Here is a 21,669-nt window from a genome sequence, read left to right on the forward strand (position 1 = left end):
TTCACAAGTACATTTGGAATAGAAAGCTCCCAAGGGTGACTAAAGCAGAAGATTCAAAATTATGTTCAATATAAAAGTATTTTTAGATTCTAACAACAACAACAACAAAAATTAGTCAGAAGAACACCACCATGAAGGATAATTTGTAACTGGTGATGGGTTCTGCACAGCTGGACATGACTTCAGGCTGGAGGCCCACACACAGAGCTGCTGGGAACATGTAGATTTCTATCTCTTAGAGGGATTTTCAAGACACTTGGCAGAAAGTCATGACCCTGCTCTTCCCTTGCACCGGGCAGCAAAACTGGCAGGTGCAGAGAAGACAGCTTTCTGAGCCAAACCCCCTAAATCCCATGCAACAGAAGTCCAGGAGACAGCATGTGCTAAGGCTCCACTCCTGCAGATGACACCAAGGACGAGAACTGTAAAGGGGGTCTAATTATCCTGGACCCACCTCAGAGAGTTTGTGCTGGCCATGCAAGGAATTTACACAGCACATCCAAACCTCCCATTCAGAAGGCTCTCCGTGAGAAATACTAGAAGGGAAAAAGACTGCAGCTGTGTGTGCTGCAATGAAACCTGCAGTGTCGCTTTCCTGTGCAATGGCACTACAGCAACACACCGTGTTTTTTTGTATAAGGAGAAACACCTTCCTCAAAACTGCTATGGCTTCTTCTTCTGTTTGCTCCCTTAATGGATGCTGAAGATATTTAATTAATTTCAAAGTTGACACTGGTTAATGTCCCAATAACAACACTGCAAATGCCTCAAAATACTGTTCTATATATGTTTCCTAAGCAATACTGGAACATGCTAGGAGGAAGTGAAGTAATACTGATCTCTTCCACAACATGCCAACTAAGCAGATTTGAGCTTGCTTAGAAAGCGCTGATAAGTAAAAACTGCTTAACAGAAAACCTATTTGAGTTCACACTCACCAAATGACAACCTAAAATTAAGAGAAAAAGGAAAGAATACCCTTTTAAAAATTTTCAACGTGTTAAGACTATATTTTTTCTATTTCCCTTCTTTTCTATTTTCCCTTTTTTCTATTTCCCAAAATAAGACAACTCTACAGAGAGAGACCAAGAGCTGAGACAATACTATGACCACATTCAAACACTTTCATAAAAAAGAAAGAATTTTGGGATTTTCAGTCCTACAAACTCTGTTTCCAAATGGTAAATAATTACAATTCGAGCCTAATGATAAACGACTTTTCTCGGAGGAAATCTGGAACCAATCTTCATCATCAGACTTGCTTAATAAAAGAACATCCAACTGACTTGTATGTGGTTTCTGTAGGAAAAAGAGTCACTCTGCAACTCTAATTCATATCCAATATGTATTTGTACATTAGATTTGCACATTTCAAACATTCAGACATTTTCAGATAAGAAACACAGTAGCAATATCAGAAACATCTGAATTCCTCTTAATTTAGAAAAGTCAGTGTTGAGCAACAGATGTGCTCTCATGTGCAAAGAAGTAAAAATGCATACTTGAACCCAAGATTCTCCAGTTCCTGAACTGTTATCTCCAAGAGAGTAAACCTCTGGAGTACATCTCCACATGACACATTTATCTAAAGTGGCTGCACACGTATAATGATGGCTTTTGTTTAGTGATCGTGGTCATTTTGAGTTTGTTTAAATACTGCAGCTGAATGCTTATAAACTAATCCCAGAACATTTTGAAATGCTTCAAAGCTTTTAGCGGGGGAGCCTCTTGCCTAGGCTCTGTAGATGAAGCCGACCACAGTTCACTGGAACCAGCCAGCTCTGATAAGTAAGATGAAAGCAGACATTTCCTGAAAATACCTTGAAAGCTTTCCATTAGACTGTACCAGGGGTATACACTAAACACAGCAAGTGCCCGTGCTCGTACAGCAACCAACCTTCACACTGCTTTCTCCATTCTTTCTTCAACTACTGTATTTGTGTCTATCCAGCTGCTGCATCTGACATCTTGCAGAGTTCTTTGGGGTCATGATGCAACTTCAGCTTTCTACTTTACCGTACGTCATAAAGCAGCTATGACTTCAACAAAAAATTCTGTTTAACGTCCTAAGCATGGCAACAGGAAGACACAGAAATCTACCACTGCCAAAATTATTACAAATGACAGACAAATGAGAAATCTGACTGACGCACCATTTTAAAGAGTCACCACGACAGGCATGCATGCAATTACTCGAACGCAATTCTCCGGCTGTCAAAGCGTACTTTAAGAAGGTCGATACAGCACTGCTGAACGTGCTGGTCAAAGACCGGAGTGCCTCAGGCTAGATTTTCAATAAAGGCTGAGACTGGCTGTTCACATCTTACACGATAATTTGATTGAATAAATCCAGCTGTTCACTAGGAACAGGAAATGCTCCACAGTTGCTGTCTCCAGTATTTTATACTTCTAGAAAGACAGTCATACCGTCTAGTTTCAGACACTTTATTTCAGAGCAATGAATCAAAAGCCCAGGTTTCTTTAACAGTCAGTAGACTCAAGGTCACACGAGCACTTTCAAGCTTCTCAAGGCCCAGCAGACTATAAAGGGAGCCTAGGTCTAATTTAAGTACCAAAATGAGGTGTTATGACTATCCAACATGCTGTATCCCACAAAGCATTAATATGCACACTCCAATGAAGAGAGGATTGCATTATCATAACATAATACAAAGTATTAAGCCGTGATGACAGCTGAATTCAATACAGCAGTAATGATGATAGTTGTTCTGCCCAGCAGCGTATCACAGAAAGGGCCAGGGCACTCTGAAAGAGCACTGTGAAGTTAGGTACGCTCTTCGAGTCCTCAGCACACACTAGCCCTATACGAGAAGGAAGTGGCGAGCCACAATATCGATGCACAAAATAGGGTGCAAGCAAAGTCCAACAGTTGCTACTTTAAACAAAACAACCCTGCTCCTTCCCAAACAAAACAAAAAATATTTGAGGTCTTACTAGTTTCTTTTGAGGTATATCCTGAAATCCCATGCTCACTTTGCTTTCTGTTGTCTCTGTTCTTATAACTCCTGCATCCCAGGGTACCTGTAATATGGTCTTTCATCCTCCTGGAAAGAGGAAGTATTATTCTCTTCCAGGGTGTTGCTTAAGCTGCTTCACTGTTTAGTAAAATGGCCATCCTGTGTCTGGGACTAGGTTGAGACCTGTGATTATTCTGAAAATGCCCTTTCAGTCAGAGAACCTAGTAAAGAGCCACTCTGACTCGGGCCCCATACAACCCTGCAATCTAAATGATGTTACATGTGCTGCAACATCCATCATCTCTCAGCATAGCTAAGGGGAAGCCAGAGGAAACTAAATAGAACATAATTATCTTTATGAGCCATATTAGTAAGATATGACAGATTCCTCCGCAGACTGCAGGAGGTGACACAGTCTGAGGACCTGTCTGCGAGGGGTTCCCCAGGTCCTCAGTAGCCTTTCCCTGTATACTTCTGGCTTCCACTAAATATTCAAGGTTGATCAGAATTCCCAAATAATGAAATGTTGGTTTTAATCTTTCCGGAAATGATGCAAGACTCACTATCTTCTTAGAGCAATCTTAGCACTCACTGCACCCCATCTACATTTTTCCACATCCTCTCATTAGAGGGTGCTGAGAAAAGTTGTTAAAAATCGGAAGATCATGAGCTTGCAAGATTCAACCTTAAGTTGAAGTCAACAGGAGTTTTATTAATGATTACACTGGAATAGTATTAGAAATAAGATCTACTCTATTTTAGGATCAAAAATAATTCATTTGTTTAGGGGTGGACCCTCAAAGAGCGAAAGTAAAGAGAGACTTGGTTCTCTGCTTCTCCTGATTGCTACCAAGACTGCCTGCTACTTCTGTAACATTTTAAAGCAACGGTAAAACAACCATTAGGCATGTAAACATTTACAGCTTATCATATGCGGAGAGACCAGCAACATACTTTAACTTCTGATCAAGACAGTCATCATTTCCTTAGATGTACAGAAACTACTTGAAAAATTCATAAGATCTGTTTCACAAATTACCAATTCAACCGTAAGAATATATAGTAAAAATGACAAAAGATTTGTTCTTATAGTTGATAAAAAATTTATGCCAAGGCATTCAAGTAAAGTTACTTTCTGTGTTCTGATTTAATGAATCATTTGAGTGGTATCTGGCTGGGTGACACAGATGTAAGGCTCGCTGAAGCCTGCTCTAATGCCTGCTGGTACAGTCTTTCCTGGGACAGCAAAGCCAGAACAATGTGTCAGGCTGAAGTAATATCAAGGAAAGCAAGTGCAGTGCTGGGGATGCCACGAGGCCGGCCCACAACGCTTCTTGACCTGTGAAGGTCTGTAAGTACTTCTCTGTCCCACAGGCTCCAGTGACCCAGGAAGCCCAAAAGCAGCAGCAGCAGTGTGGTAATAAACAGTCTCTGGAATAAGATTTTTTTTTTTTTTCAATCTTGTAATTCAAGCTGAAAGACACACAAAGATTGCTTGATGGTTTAACCCCACTGAAAGGCAGGGCCTGACACTGTGTGCAACCACCAGTGATTTCTTAGAAGGTGAACTAATGTTAAATGTTTAATACAAATTGGTGAGAGAACTGTTTTACACACTGCAAAGTTTGTAAAAAAAAATAAATATAAATTAAGGAAGTTACTGGATGCACATGACTACAGCTTTTATAGATCACGCCTCTGTGTATCTTACTGAGAGACGCTACTATAAAAATCAGGCTTCCCATTAGGAAAACCCCTGGAAAGAATTTACTTCTACAGTAAGCAGAACAAAGCTAAGTAGGACTGTAGGCACTGTAGTATCATAATCTTAAGCAGTAGAGCTAACCCTCATAAAAATAAAACAGTATTACTTTCAGAAATTTGGGATTTGCTATAAAAGCTTTCCCCTCCCAAGAAGGTTTGCCAGAAGATTCAAACATATTAAGAAGCACACCAAATCTTTATGGAAATAATTTTACTTAAATCGTGAAAGCAAAATCTTTTAAGATATTAGAAGTAGAATGAGAAATTAAAAGTGTAACAGTTACGCCAAATCCAAGTAATACAATACATAGCATTTTGTCCTACTGTCAAAGAGGGAAGAATGTTTGTCAGCAGCAATTGGAGGAGTGAAGTTTACTCCTCCTTCACTCCACCAGCCCTCTTTAAAAAATCCCTAAAGCTTAACTTTTCTTTTGCTTTGTTCATTGTTCACATGGTGTTGCAAGTGGGACAATCCTGTTTTGCCAAGAGAATTTAGCTCATTTGCAGGAAAAAAACATTCTGTTGATTTTCCAGTTAATTAAAAAAACCTCCTTTTATCTGAAAATTAAATCTTGTCTCATTAAGACAGGTTCGTTAAGATGGTTGTGTATGATATTAAAGGGTACTTACACAGATAACAAAACAATAGCAATGAGAGTCCATTCTGGCATTTTGTGAATAATATTTCTGTTTGTTAACCTGGAAAAAAAAAAGGAAAAAAATCAGAAAATTTCAGAGTGAAAATAAACAGACTTTTAACTGCTGAATATTGATTTAAGTCTACTTTAAGACTTAATAGACTGAATTACAATGTAGCAATCCATATACATAAACAAAAAGCTGTATCTGAGCAATTCACCAACTTTGAGGCTTCTCTCATCTTACCCTGTAACAGAGGAATCAAAGAATCCTCAGTATGCGTCTTTTTTCTGCATGAAAGTGGGATGGGGAAGACTGGACAGAAGGTGATTCTTTGAACTGGCTCGCAAGCAATCCTGGCTGCTATGAGGGCTCAGCTCTCAACTCATACCCACTGGGAAATTCTCAGGAACTGCATGGGTGTTTCTGAAGGGACAGGCCTTCCTACGCAAGGTTTGCCCCTCTATTTGCTTCAGATTCAGATTTGCTGTAAAAGCTAATGTTGCGGAAACAGACAGGATTTTATAAGATACTGGAGACAATCCTGTCATGATTCTTGTTTTTACCGTCGAAAGCCAGTATTCTAACTGATGGAATGGGAGTCAGTGCAGATATAAGAGCAAGAAAGTGAGGTTTGAATCAAGAACCACAGGGGTGTTCCCACAGACGTGCTGCTGCATTTTATACCTGCTGACCCATTTGGCTGAACTTCGTGACAAGACCGATCTGCTTTAAGTCAGATGTTAATCTGACTTGAAACAATTCATGTGTGAATTGCTATGGCTAAATTTAGGCATGACCCATGGCATTTAAGACAGGCAATTTAGTGGAAAAGTCACAGCTAAATACAAAGCTGTGGCTATGCAGGCACCCAAAAAAGGCTAGCACAATTAATTTTATTCAGACAGATGGGGCCATCCAACAGAAATACTAAGGGGCGACTGCCTCCCAATGTTTGCTTCCTTCTTGCTCTCAGCTTCCCTTTTAGGCAGGCTTATATAAATTCAGATGCAGAATGAAGCTGCCCTGTCAGCCATACCCACTACCAGGCACTGGTGAAGATGGGAGGTTGCTTAAAATGAAATACCTGGCAACAAATTCAAATCCAGAGTTTTCTTCCCCAGTAAGATTTTAATTATAATTATTATTTTAATTTTCTTTGGGCAAGCATATAGTTAACCAACAAAGGTGTTACAAAGTGGAAAAATAAAAGTATATCTACTTGCCCTTGTTAAAATTCAAATTTTGTTAAATAATTCCCCCAAATTATATTCAAAAAGGTCATTAAAAATGTAGTTATGAGTAAGATACTTTATAGGATCATTTTGTATTTCTGTATTTCAGAAAGATATTAAAATTAATATAATTATTTCTTCTTTAAGGATAATAATGATCAAACCAGTATTATCCTTTTTTTCTCCTCAAATCTTCAGGTGTTCGAATCAAAGTAAGATTTTGAAGCGATGATTACTCAAATAGTGTCTTCACAGCCTGAGTCTTGTTAAATGATGGAAGTAAAAGCAATGTTTTGGACTACATGTACAGGTATCGTCATATCAAACTACAACCAACTGCAAATACTGATTATTTTTGTTATCAAAAGATTCAACTCTACCAACTACTATTTAAAATAGCTAATGGTGTTAGCTGGCAAGAACGCTTGTACCTGGTAAACCCTTACATCTTTCTGGCTAGAGAACAAGAGACAAAACAAAGGCTGAACGTCTTGACTCAACACTGATGGCAGTGATAAACACTACCACGAAATGCCTGATGGAATCATCTTGACAGGCAATTCATATGTAACATTCCAGTTAATCTGCTATGATGAGACACAATGGAAGAGACAGCTCCAGGCCACCTGGGAAAACTCTGTCAAACAGAGAAAGCAGCTTTATTTCAATGCTCTACAAGGAGTTATTATTGATTAGAGCACACGAAGGTGTCATTCTTGTACACAAACTGAGGGATGCAGTTATTTGTGTCAATTAACTCTTATTCAATGTTAGTATTGATTGGCAAGGTCTGAACACTAGTCGCTGCCATCAATATGCTATTTATGAAGGAGGTAGTCAAAAGACACAGATAACCAGCAGGATACAGCAATATGGATCTGCTGATGTACTGCTGTCACTGGACTGGATGAACAGCCAAGTCAGCCTTTCACAATGAGTAACCTTTCAAGTACAACACCTGTCCTAAAGCACTCGTGCAGCTGAAAAAAAAACCAAACCAAAACCACTTCAGACAGATCAGACTAAAGCTAGCAACCTACAGGTGTGAAGCCTTAAATAATAAGGAGCAGTGGAAGGGCAGCCACCTTCAAAAACAAGCTGTGTGTCAACACCAAGGCCTCCGAAGAGCAAAGCTTTCAGAAAACAGGGAAGCGCAAGTCCCCTGTAAAAATGGTGCATTAATTCTTTGTCTTGTCTCCAGCCAAAACCGTTACTTCAGAGCAATCCATGAAAGACAGGTCACTAGATTCCTGTCGTAAACATGTAACGTGGAGAAGTTAAAACTCTACAAGACTTTGTGTACGTGATTAGAGTTTTGCAGAGAAGTATTTTCTGTGAAAGCGTTTGGCTGAGCTCCTCCTCACCTACCCAAAGAAAGAAAATAACGTGCAACTTTTCTAAAGAGAATGACTAATTTCTTGGTCTCTGTAGGGCAGGATAGGTATGCCAAGAAGGTTGGATGATTCCAAACAGCTGTGTGGGTTGCTCAGTTGCTAGTTTGTGGGTGCTGTGGCTCACCCCAGCGAGATGCACTGGAGCATCTTGACAGCTTCCACCACCCAGTAGGTGGTTTTAATACCCTGTGAAGGAGCTCAGACTGAGCAGATAGATCCAGCGGCAGAAGCTGACAAGATAAAGGACTAAAGATGGATAAAAATTTCATCCCAAACGAGCTCCCTATAAGTGACTAGTACCTGGCCTGCAAAGAAAGTGAACTCCAATACAGAGGTGGTAGGAATACAGTGGAGTCCAAGGTTAAAGTAACCTGTAAATAAAAAAAGTAAACCCAAAAATGACAGAACAAGAGCATACACAGTTGATTCTACTTCTTTACCTTTAGCTGTCTTCCCATTTAGTTACCGTCAGCCACAAATACTGCTAGCAGCACTCCATTAGCAAATGATGGCCTGATTTGTAAACAGTGCCTGCTGTGGCAGCTAATTAAACACATCCCTGAGCTCCCACAACAAACTCCAAGTTACAGGAAAGAAACTCAACAATGGAGGAATTCACCACCCTTCCCTCAGCAGGATTACATTCTCTGGGATTTCTAGGAAACAATTTGTTAACAGGAACACCGTCCAGTGGGGAATAGCAGATGGACACCAGGATTATTATGCTAAATGGTTATGCCCTAACAGGACCCTAGCATCAGGTATTATGAACAAGATGCAGGAAAATGTAACTGGTTAATATAAACCAATATTTTTAAAGTATATTGTTCTTTATACCTATTTATAGATTATAGTCCTGCTATTTCCTTTTCTAGAAGTTTGTTTATCCTTACAATGAGAATATACTTGTCATCTCTGAATCTATGAGCTCAACTGTTAACATACTATGAATTTGACTAATAGCTAGTAGCAACAAGTTATTGGCACTAAATGTACATTTGTTGAAAAAAAGAGTCCTTGAAGAGGTGCATGCTTGCTGTCTTTCAGTTTTACCTGTTATGTCCATGTTCTTACACTAGGAGAAAAAAAAAATGTGTTCCAAAAAGAGATTTTCTCTCTTTCTTTCTTTTTACAATTCATCTTTGTTGCAAAGTGAAGTCATCAGCAGATGTTCAGTGTCCATGATAAGCTCCATTAAAGGAATGAAATACTTGCAACCATAAGATACAGATGAAATCCTATTTTCGATATGAAATACTACGCTTAAAAATCCAAACCCCACACTCAAACATAATAATTTAGCTTCAATTTATATATAAATAGCTAATTTTCTCTTGATCTTTTAACAAAGTGCCCTTACACACTCTGGAGAATTATCTGACATCTCAGTTTTCGTAACAAAAGCTTACAGGCACTGAGGGACTTGGTTTGGGAAGAGCTCTAACCATCCTAAAATGTCTCTTGAGATCCCTCTAGTGCATTTCCCAGCAGTGGTGATTGAATAAAATGTTGCCCAAAGGAGGCTGAACTGCAAGTGTTCCTTTAAAAACCAATGGAGCTGAAAATCGTTGTTGCTTAGTTCACCACATGCTCTTTTACCCTTCTTCAGCTAAGCTCTACTACAGCCACGTGTTTTGTCTCCTACCCTCCTTGGCAAGTGCTTCAGCCTGAAATATTTCCAGTACAAAAAGCAGGAAAGAGCACTAGCATTTGTCAGTGCTCCCTCCAGCCATAAAATATTTTAACCACATTACAAAGGAAGTAATGTTTAAATTTCTGTACCCTGCAAACATAAATACCGTTAAAAATTTATCCTAGCACCTCCTGCCAAACTGTTCACCCTAAGTTCAGAGACATCTCACATTAAGTAAATTTAAACCTATGTATAGAACTGGAGATGCAAATCTATGCCTTCATCTTAATATCCATGAGCTAGCTAGAAATGCAAGAAGGAAAAAGGACCCAAAGGTTTTTATTCCTTTCCCATATGCTGTATTTTATATTATTGTACTATCAGTGACCAAAAACCTCCATTTATATATAAACATATAAAGGCACTTACAAATTGTTGTGTAGTGCCCACAATGGTCTTCAGCCATCCCCCACCCAAAATGCTGAATTTGTAAATAATTAATTTGGAATTTTCACAGTACGAGAGCCCCAAAGGGTTGCTACCATTACCTACAACTCACACCCTAAAAAAATAAAAAAAGACTTAAAAATAAACTTAGAAAATGTTATCTGAGGGATGAGAAATAGATCAGGGGACACTTTTAAAATATGATAAATTATTGCTACATGAGAAAGGTGCTGGGAGCGAAGTCCAAATTAATTAGATTTCGTTCAATTCTGTAAAGCCACAGGTGTGTATATATGTTTTTAGAAGTCCATTTTGGCTTCAAGGCTCTTCACTATAAACCACTTCTAAAACTTCATATTCAGGCCACATCGTCTCTGAATAGAAAATGTTCTGCTTTTGAGAACCTCCAGCACTTCTTACATAATCAGTCATAGAAAAAGTAGACAGAAAGAGACAAAAATGTACTTTTTCCAGTTCTATCAATCCATAAGCTAAAGTGACTGTTAAGCATTTAGACTGCAGAGCAACAAAACTGTTTTAAATTTTAAAACACAAAGGTCTTATTCAAGTAGTAGGTACATATAAATGCTGCTCCAAGATAAGCAAAAATACCTTCCCCGATTTGTGTTGTTGTTAAAAAAAAAAAGGGTTAACCACACCTTAAAGACTGCAATTACAGAGTCAAACTCAAACACTAACAATTCTAGTCACCAGAAAGGAAAAGCCTATCTTCCACAGTAAGGAGCCGTACATACGGAGAATCTGAGTTTTAGTGGCGTCCTTCCAGATGTCAGATAAAGCATAAGGAATCAGGTACAGATGAATTCCTATTCACCAAAGCCTAGATTCTTTGTGGCAAACACCACATGAATGAGTTTTTGAAAATTTACATGTAAACCTTACGCAGGTTGGGCACGTCAAGTGACAGTGTACACAGAGTTAGCAACTGTTGTTGCTCCTTTTCCTGACAGAACAAGATGTAGGACATGAACAAGGTCCAAGTAATGAGAGTTATGTCCCAAAGAAAACCTAAACATCTTCAGAAAAGTTACCACCATTATATTTTCCCTCCTTCTTGATCTGTGTTTCCAACTACTGTCTTTAGTGCTTCTGACTGTGCAGAAGGTTCATCTGTGGTGACAGTGTCCACTAGATCTACTTTCCCTTGAAATCAGGAACAAGATGGGTCAAACTGGACCTTCTTCCTGGCTCTAGAAGTTATCAGTAACAGTTATTAATCACATTAAAACCATTTAGCCCAGCTTAGGGAGCCAGAGCAAAAGAAAGTGACAGATCTCAGAAACTCAAGCTTAATAGGAGGTGACGAGGTAGCAGAACCTTTAAAAGACTCACCATCATCCTCCAGAGACCACTGGCCTAGTTTTTAAAAATCTACAAATACTCTTGGTGACCTAGCCACTGTCAGGAGCAGGGAAAAGGTTGACTTGTTAGCCCACAGGGAACGTGACATTACCTACATGAACACATGGCTAGAAAAAGGCAAATCTGCAGCGGGGCCCTCTCTGTGCCCAAACCGCAAGTCATTCAACAGCATGTTTAATTAATCAATCATGAAGAATCTCTAAAGACCGATACTCACCGGAAAGTTCTGACAAGATTTTTTAGCTCTGTGTAAACATCACCTGGAGTAATCTCAAGAGGTCCCAAAACTGCAGGTAATCTGGAAAGCAAAAGACACCAGTCAATATACATTTTTCTCTCTTTCTCATTTCTCCTCAAACAGAACTTCGACCAAAACTCAGGAAAGTTAACAAAAACCAAAAGAGATTCATCTTTGTACTGCAGATCAGGCCTGTAGTTTACAATTCAGATTCCTCTGAGTGGTGTTTGGGCCACATCTTTGCTTTATAACAGCTTGAGTTCAGTATGAACATGAAGAAATGAAATACAGTTTTACCTGCATAATCTATCTGTTCTGACAAGATGTTCTTACCAAAAGAATCAAAGAGTTTACATAAGAAGAGTTAGAATTTCAGGCCTCATAACCATTGCAAATATTTGAAATAAATATTTGCTTCAAAAATAACAAGACAAAAGGAAACTACATGGCTAAACGAGGTTTGCACAGAGAATATATCTGCTGACCTCACACTCACATATACGCAACAGAAATAGCATTCCAGTCTAGGCCTGGTAGTTGGAATCAAGATGATAGTAGAGTAATTAGAGAATTAAAAAAAAAAAAAGACAAATTGCCTCCCCACTTGATGGTGCATAAAAATTGATACAGAACACAACAAACTGCACATACTGTTTAACTAGTCGTCAGTATCCTCAAATGCTGGAAATAACAGGATTTGTTTTTCACATTTAGGATGAAACTTCTGCCTCTATTTACTTGTTTAATAGTTAATATCCTCCTGCATTTGAATATCCAGTTCTTTACATTTAGATGCATATATGCACATAGTGCATCAATACTGCTGGAAGAATCAGAATTTCTATTCTCCATCACATCACTGCACGTTCTACAAAACCTGAACAAAGGACTCTTACAATGCTGGGCATATTCATATTCCCACTGACTTCATTTGAACACACCAAGAAATCATTGCTTTATCGCGAGGAAAATTGTCTCTCTTACTTGAATGTGACAGGACTATTGCACCACCTCCTAAAATTTAAGAAGACCAACTAAACAAGGGAATAGCCAAGACTAAAACCTTTGAAGAAACTAAGAAAAAAAAAATGTGTCTTTCTTGTCCTCTATTTATGGAGTACCAGACTTGTAAGTTCAATGGAAATTTTGCTAGAAGCTGAACATGACGGACAAACTTGTGGAAAAATCTGAAGGAGCAGAGAAACTGCTTTAGCCTACAGTAGCAGTCCTTGGAATCTGTGTGACATTGACATTTACAGAAAGATCAGAGACAGACCCCTTTTTTGCAGCATGCTTTGGTTCCATGTTTGTGCCCACACTTGCTGCAGGTAGAGAGAAACAGAATGGAGATTTTTTTTTTTGGCAGTTTTGGTTGTGGTTTTTAGTTTAAAAAAAAAAAAAAAGCTTCTGCAAAATCTAGTTTGGCGAGCTAACACAAACTACAACCACAGAAAAGTAAAATAGCCCTAATAAAAACACTGCAATCATGGCCAATGACACTGACAACGGGAGTATTTTCAAGGTCCTCTCAACTTCGGCAATTTAATAATTTTAATAGCTACAGCAGATGCCTTCACCTCTTTTCTGGGGCTCCAAAGCCCTTTTATGTATGTGGAAAAGGTCTGGTGTATGGAAAGTTTTAAGATTCAGTTCTGAGGGCCTTTAATGGTTGCAGCCAGAGGCATACTGATACCAGCCATCCAAACATGGGCTAGAAATTCTCTTAGCAAGACCTTTGCTTAAACTATTACGATGTTTGAAAACACCACTTCCTTCTGTGTAGATTTGTTCACCAGTAACATTATGCTTAATGTACAGGACAAATACTTGCAATCTTCCCAATCAGCTTCAAGTTTTTCAGTTTAGACTTGACCAGTTGGTACATACAGCTACTTACATATTTTATGTCCCTCAGAATCTGCTTTTAAACAATACAAGAATCTACATAGTTTACATTATTTCCAGGTAACTGAGGGTAAGGGGGACGACAAATACAGGGCTTGCTGTGGAATTGTTTTTTTGAACCACATATTCTCATTTTATGCTCCATGTGTTATATCAACATGTAGATCCAAAACCCACAGACATTTTCAGTGTAATGGCACAATTGTGTTGACTTCTGCCAACTACTGAAGAGTGGGGACATGCTGTCACGTCAGTCTGGAATGCTGCCAACTACAAGCTCCAATGCCTGTAAGCGAAGGACAGGTTCCTTCTGGAGAACACCTCAGAAATGAGATTGTGACACCCACCTCAGCAGGCAAGCTGAGATCCACAACAGTACCACAGGCTGTCTCAGGAATAAATAAGTTCTTTAGGGCAATAACGGGTTTAAGTTATGACTAAGGCCAACTAGAAAAAGCCAGAACATCCTTGCACAGTGTGTTTGTTACTTGACACGATGACGAATGAGCACCAACTTCAGCTTGATGTTTACCAAAGTAAAGGCTACTTACGCTTTTCTCAGTTTTTCAAGGACAATTCGCTTTCTAATCTGCATTTGTGCATTCGCATCAACAAGTGGGAAGGTGAGGTCTTCATGTTGATCATCCTGTATTAGACAAAAACCAGATATAACATAGTATTTAATTAAACTCAATGCAACGAGAGAGTCTCAGCTTATCAATAAATGTTTAAACATAAGAAAACTTTTTTCTCCGAATACAAAAAAGCCCACCCAACCAGTAATTTCTTAATGGACAGAGGTGGCAGCTGACCTAGTTTTCCCCTTCCATATGCTAGATACTTTAATTGAACTAATGGTAAAATTCCTTCAAAACATAAGTCAGAGTAAATTTTTGCCAAGAAGCAATGTAATAGCTTTGTTTTACAAGAAGCAGCATTATGAAAATTATACCCTCTGATGCTAGTATCACACTTGGACTTTAAAAGCAAGAACAATGTCACATGCCAGTACAAGCTGCACAACCCACCTCGCATAGTCAGCATACTGTTTTACAGTAGTGACAAGAAAACCCAGCTGCTGTCAGCAGGTTTGTCTGACCTGGAAGGGGTAAAAACCTCAGACCACTCTATTTCTTGCAAATAAAGTCTGCGAGTCCTCCTGAGGTGTTTTTCCAAACTGTCTGAATTGCAGCAACATATCCAAACAAATCAGCAGGTTCCAACTCAGAGAATTTCAACAGTAAGTAATGCCAGAGATCTAGTCTTACTCAAGAAAGAAATGCCACCTGAAGTGTACCTTGTCAGGAATAAAAACCAAGAAATCATTAAATAAAAATTGTATTTGATGAATCAAAGGAGGGAGGGGAAAAAAACCCAAACATGTTCCTTCCTCACCCAAAGTCTACTCGTCTTACAACGGATTGTTTCATCTAAGCAACCTTTACTATTTTCATGGTTCACAAACTGAAAGACAGTCATGAAAACTGAATGTGTCCCAGTCATACAAACCTATTCTTACCAATCTAAAATATGATTTTTCAACCTTATGGGATTGTTGTGAATCTAGCCAGCCTTCCTTTTATTATTTTACATTAATAGCTTGATGTTACCTTGTCCATATCCACTTATGATGACAGAAACAAAGAGCCTGTAATACTTCTTTGAAGGCAGGTTTTACACAGCCTCAACACCATCCCACTAGAGAGACACTTACTTTGTCTTTGCTTGTATGTTCCTCCTGTGCATGTGTCCCCACCTCTTCAGCCAAGACGCACTTTCCTTTATAGAACTCTTTTACTCGGAGTTCTAGGAACTCTGTTTCTTCTTTTAACTTCTCGTAACTAGGCACAGGCTTAACTATTCTGCCTGGGCTTGTGAAAGGTAACGAATAGTTCAAATTGTTCTCAGACCGCCCTGCGGCAACCGTGTTAAGATCATCAGCTGCATCGAAGTCATCCTCATCGAGTCCTTCATTCTCCTGGTTGGCAGATGACACGCATTCTGATGAGCATGAAGAAGTGTAGCTTGGACCATAGAGAAATTTTAAAGTTTCCTCTGTTCTCCATTCCGTAAGTGTTTGCTTAAGCACTTCTAATAAACTGCCTTTGGAATTAACTGGATCCCTTAGTTCAGATTTTTTATGTTCTTTTGAGTTAGATAGTGTTCTTTTAAGATGTTCTGCCCCTCTTTTGCTCACACCTAGAAAGACTATGTGCGAACCACTATAGGCATGTTCATACTTCTCTGAAGCACCTGATTTTCCTAGAGTAGTATGTTTTGAAGGCGTTGCAGTTATTTTATTATGAACAGAGCAAGCATACATTTCTTCCTCAGCATCTAATTTACAGTTAGATAGTTGTTCGGTGGCTTCTGCCACGCCCGAGTCTTCAGTTTTAGGGCTGGAATAGACTTTCTGAGCATGCTTCTTTTTGAGGATACTGTTTCTGGGCAATTGCTGTGCCAAACTGGCTGAACTTGACTGACTTGCTGGTAGGACAGAAGAAATAAATTCTTGTTCAGTATCACTGCTGCTATCACTGGCTGTGTCATGAGAACCAGATTCACATGGATTTGAAGGTATCCTAGGATTTTCTATGTCAGAAGCTTTAATTACTTCATCACATAGTTTCACTTCTTCTCCAGACTGTCCACTGTAAGGAAAGCACAAGCGATCAATGAAATAAGATACAGGTATTACTTTTAATAGCTTTTCATTGTTGTATAAGAAAAATAAAGCAAAAAGAGTACACTTCTATTATAAGGGAAGAATGTTTTGTTTAAGAATCATGACCATTCTTCTGAAAGTCTTCGCAAACTTAGAGTTGTAACGTTCTCCAATCAAGATGACAATATTTAGAGAGGTGGATTCTCAGGTGCTTCTCGGCAGTCAGAAAAGAACAGTAAATAAGATATTACTAAAGACAACAGAGTAATGTCAGAGTTAGGATGATGAATAGTGCAATTTTAAAATGAAGATAGGCATATAACATATACGAATATAATACCCTCAACTCAGGGGCACAGCAGAGTTGTTTCTAGCGTATGTAAGTTTGCCACCTAATGGCCATGTGTTGCAAAAGTAAACAAGCAGAAAGTCACAATACACAGCAAGGTACAGAGAGATGACAGAAAGGCATGATTTCATTTTAGCTGATACAGATGTTTTAGATTAAGAAGTACAGAAGCTTTCATCACATATAATTGGTACCATTTTCTTTATGAAGAATAGATGGTATAAAATATGCACTGTACAAACAGCGTATTTGTTTCAGATTTCAACAGGCTCAATGAAGACACACAGGCCAAGAGCAGCTGTACACTAAATCATACAGATCAAATACGCTGGTTTAGAATCACAAAGGCAAAAACTAAACAAGACAAAAGATCCTTTGTGTAGGTGCAAATAAGGTCTGGCCTATAACAAAGGAAATCAAAAGATTCCCCTTTCCCCTGCTATGATGCCAAAATAATAAAAAGAAACATCGTTTAGTGTACCTCTGTCCCTCCTTCAGCAGCTCTATGTCTGGTGGTCTGCAGAAAGAAGACACAGAATGAACATTTTCCTGCTAAATCAATGCTCTTGAAATACACATCAAAACATAAAATATATAGTTGAGGCTGGAAGGTTTCCGGAAACTCTAAGAAGGGTAACTGAACAAATTTTGAAGTGTTTGTTTCTAAAGTTCAATTTGCTGTTTATCTGCTTCAATTCAGTTGAGGCAGCATCACAATGCTATTCGTTCTATCCAACAATAAAGGTTGGAAACCTCACCCACCTGTCCTATGAATGAAAGAAACAGTTTTAAGCATGCACTAAAGGCAGGCCAATGCACTAACACCTCTCAGACAGTATACAAAAAAAGTATGAAAAGATGAAAGCTGCACCACTCACATGAATGAACTGAGTTGGGAAACTAAAGTTGATAACACACTGTGATTTGAATTATTAACTCCATATAACTGTTCTTCAGAGTTTTAAGTGGAGGTTGTAGTCTTTTCTGTCAAAAAAAATTCACATATCCTAACGTGTAAGCGTTTATCAGTGTGTGCACAAGCATGGGGTTGTGCAAACAGCTATACCTAGCCATAAAATATCTGGGGTTTTGTTTGGTTTGTTGAAAATACCATCTCTCCCCTGCTCCCCAGCATAAATAATTAACTACAAGAGGCATGTCACACTTCCAATGTTAAGAATAAAGGGAGTTTTAAAGACTATTTTCTTTAAAGTCCATAAAACGAGCACAAAAACACAGGGAAGCTTACTTAAACGTTTAATGAAGAGACTAATCCCTCAGATCCCATCAGGCTGCTCTCGTTGATCAGATATTTCATATGACTGATATAACTGTGAAACCAAGCTCACACACAATTTCAGCTAGTTTCTTTTGTTGAAAACCAGGAGACTACGAAAAGCAGCGTCTTGGAGAATAAAGCTGAATGAATTTAGCTGAACATTCTCCATTTATTGTTAAACAGTGACACCCATTGGCTCAATTAATTACTTGCAAGCCTGTGTTTCCTACGCTAGGAACATGGACTGCATCACACTGTTCCAAAATGAATACTGCAGTAACAGCAGGAAATGGGCAATCTGAAATGAAGAGTTTTAAGACAGGATAAAGAACATCCTCATGTTACAGTCTGCTTTCAGGTGCAAGGATTCACAGCCTACCTTAAGACCAATGCCAAGTGCTGTACTAAAATTAGAAAACCTCTTTTACCAGGACAGATGAATTCTTCCTGTACGCCATATGGTTTGTAAAAATCCAATCCTAGTAAACACCTTTTAAAGTTAATAGGAGTTGACTATTATTTATGGCTAGTCTGCCCTCTTTTGTAACATGGTCAAGTCTACTGGGTGGTTATTAATTTGTACTGAGTTGTGCCACTTGTGATCAATATGGCAACAACACTTTTAAAACAAACACCATGCTAAGCTAACATGTTAATATCAGTTACCTCTGCTTCAGCCTAATCACTTGGATGCAGTGTAGCTAATTAATTAGCATTGCGGCTTGGATAGAGAAAATAATATTCTCAAGAGAAGCAGTGAATGTATATAAGGTTATACTTACTTCTCTTCTTCTCGTATCCATACTGGACTTCTGGAGATTTGAGCTTCAAAATATTTAGATGCTCTATAGCAAAAGTTGCTGCAAAAGCACTGGAAATAAGGAAGGAAACATGACTAAAGACATTGGGTTTTATGCCTTTAAAATTTAAGTACCAGTTCACATTTCTTTTTAAGCCTATGACCAGGTGTTTAATTCACTTAGAGACACCAAATCTGTCAAACTGGTCTATCCCACTCCCCACAAGCCATTTGAAGCCTCCCTTTTCCCCCCACTTTTCTGTTTTCTGCACTTTTATTACATACTGAGAAGCAAACAAGTGTTGGGAGTCTACATAATAAATTTTAAAAACTCCCAAAACTGTTCAAAGAGCCCAAAACTCGTCAAAGAGCAATCTGTAACCCAACAAGGTGGTCATAAAGATATGCAATAAAATTCAGGGGTTGTGCTGGTTTTAGTCAGGACAGAGTTAAATTTTCTTCACAGTAGCTGGTATGAGGCTGTGCTCTGGATTTGCCCTGAGAAGAGTACTGGTAACACTGGTGGTTTTTAGTTGGTGCTAAGAAGTGTTTGTACAAATTCAAGGACTTTTTCAGCTTCTGATACTGCACCTGCGTTCCCACCTCACTCGCTACAGGCAGTGTGGGGGCACACACAGTTCAGACAGCTGACCCAAACTGACCGAAGGAGCATTTCATTCTACTGAATTGTCATGCTCAGTATATACGCCAGAGGCCCAGAGCCAGTTCACTGTGCGTTAGTTTGTTAGTGGGTAGGTGAGCCAGTGGCTGTGTGGTAATTTATTGCTAGCTGAGGTTAAACCATGACAAGTGTTTAATAATGAAAATTTCTGTTGGCAACACAACTTGAATGTTTAGCAAAACTAAACAGTATCTTTCGCAGTATCTTTTAAAAATTAATTTGCACACTTGCATATATCAGGTAACGAGACAAAACATCCCACTTCTTGGAGTATTGCTTAGTAACTTGAGAAAGCCATTCCCAGAATTGTGTGTATCCCAGAGTTGTAACCAGAGGAAAGGAATATATAGTAGCAACACTGAAAAAATTTGTTCTGGAACTAGAAACATTTATCCTACAATTTAGCATATAAGCACCCATAAGTAACTGCATATCCTATGAGCAAAGATGACTTTTACTCACCATATACATGCATATGCTTGAAGAAAGAAACAGGCTTTGTGAAGACATAGGTTTTACATTGGAAAGCCCTCAAAAAAGAACCCTAAAGGCAGTAACACCAAGGAATGCATGAGGTATATCTTGTATTACACTACTGCAATTCAGTGAATGACAAGGATGTGCACTTTGACCCTACTAAAGCTCATTGACTATACTGGAGCAAAGTAAGAGAACACTTCTTCACAAATGTCTTTAACAGATCAGCTGTATCACATTTAAAATGCTATCCAAGTCAAATTTTCAATGTTATGTAAAAGAAAAAAGTGAGTTTTTGTCCTTCCAAAGAGAGCATCTAGAAACTGAAATGCATAAAGAACTTCATATTCTAACAGCTCATGAAAATGACTTTCACAGTAACCAATCATACTGGCTCTCCATCAAGCCACCACATGAACGCTTTTACAAAATGCACTTCTGACATTGAGACACGATTAAATACATTTTAGAAATAGACTTACTACCATACCTTTCTTTCAGTGATATCATAAACTCTGTTTGTTTTTGTTGAAATTCTGTACTTCTGTTTTGGCACCTAAAAAAATATGCTTTCATCAGCAAGACTTATTTCCATTGTGACTTGACAGAAAACTTAATTCACATATTTTAAGATGTGTAATATGTTCCATTTTATCTTAACTGCATACTGCAACCACCTCTTCTCTCAGTTCTTTTGATATTGTACCTTCTCAGATGCAAGAATGGCAATTTATTGTCTCACTATCAGTAGAAGACAACTTCAGATCTACAAGAAAGCTAGCACTGGACATAAAACAACACAGCTGTCCTGGCAGAAACCTTACTCATGTGTAACTGTTGCTCAAGTACAGACGGGTCCTTCTTTAATCCATATCTATTTATATGCACATGCGACTGTACTGTCAGAGACCCCCACCTCTACTCAGACAAACCCATAGTCATCTTTATTACTGTCAAACGAGATGCTACCTGATTCTGTCATACAGTAATGGTTGTCAACTGATCAGGTTTCACCTTTTACTTCAGAAGGGTTATAACGAAATGGAATAATATGATGCCTGGTCCATTACTTGACAGTATTTTAATCTATGTTTAATACAATAAGTTTGAAATTAAAGAGAAAATGCCAGAGAATAAAAATCATGAACAGATTCTTAAGTTAACAGCATGAATAAAAAGCAACTTACATTTTCCAGTTTATTTTGACATAGAGGATAACCACACAGTTTGACGATAGATCGTTCATCAACAACATCTTTGTAGTGAGATGGAGTAATACATTTTCCCTAGAATAACAACAAAATAACAACAGATAATGGAAAAATGTGTAATTTTTCATACTCAAAACATCTTATAATGTTTTTTTATAATTAAAAATAAATATTTTTAATTTTGTAAGAGTTATTTACTAAGTTAAATAAACAACATTTAGAATCTACACAGTACAAATGGTAAAAGGATAAACAGGGAAGCAGGAAAGACATGGCCGCTTCTTTTTTACATAAACGCAAGATTAGGAGGCTCTTCTATATTTGCACCTATTTTCATAACTTTCTTCTAGTTACATGTTTTCTTGGGGCCAGTCTTGTTTAACATATTTATCAATGGTCTGGATGAGGCGATTGAGTGCTCCCTCAGTATTATGCTTGCAGATGACACTAAGTTGGGTGGAAGTGTTGATCTGCTGGTGGGTAGGAGAGCCCTGCGGAGGGACCTGGACAGGCTGGATCGATGTGCTGAGGTCAATTGTATGAGGTTCAACAGGGCCAAGTGTTGCATCCTGCATTTAGGTCACAACAACC

At 38.5% G+C, this 21,669-nt stretch overlaps 1 protein-coding gene across 1 annotated transcript in view; it reads right to left on the minus strand.

Annotated features, from left to right (window-relative positions):
- RPAP2 (RNA polymerase II associated protein 2) overlaps positions 1 to 21,153 on the minus strand; it is a gene marked incomplete at its 5' end in the record, with an annotated part of 36,040 nt that extends 14,887 nt beyond the window's left edge. The window contains 8 exons of the mRNA XM_010150457.1: positions 5,373 to 5,441; positions 11,691 to 11,771; positions 14,168 to 14,262; positions 15,331 to 16,267; positions 17,112 to 17,147; positions 18,692 to 18,780; positions 20,358 to 20,423; positions 21,055 to 21,153. Of these exons, the coding sequence (XP_010148759.1) occupies positions 5,373 to 5,441; positions 11,691 to 11,771; positions 14,168 to 14,262; positions 15,331 to 16,267; positions 17,112 to 17,147; positions 18,692 to 18,780; positions 20,358 to 20,423; positions 21,055 to 21,153 (1,472 nt within the window). The remainder of the gene's footprint in view (positions 1 to 5,372; positions 5,442 to 11,690; positions 11,772 to 14,167; positions 14,263 to 15,330; positions 16,268 to 17,111; positions 17,148 to 18,691; positions 18,781 to 20,357; positions 20,424 to 21,054) is intronic.
- Between the last annotated feature and the right edge of the window lie 516 nt (positions 21,154 to 21,669).

The sequence above is a fragment of the Eurypyga helias genome, unplaced genomic scaffold (assembly GCF_000690775.1).
Source record: "Eurypyga helias isolate BGI_N326 unplaced genomic scaffold, ASM69077v1 scaffold3224, whole genome shotgun sequence".
Lineage (NCBI taxonomy): Eukaryota > Metazoa > Chordata > Aves > Eurypygiformes > Eurypygidae > Eurypyga > Eurypyga helias.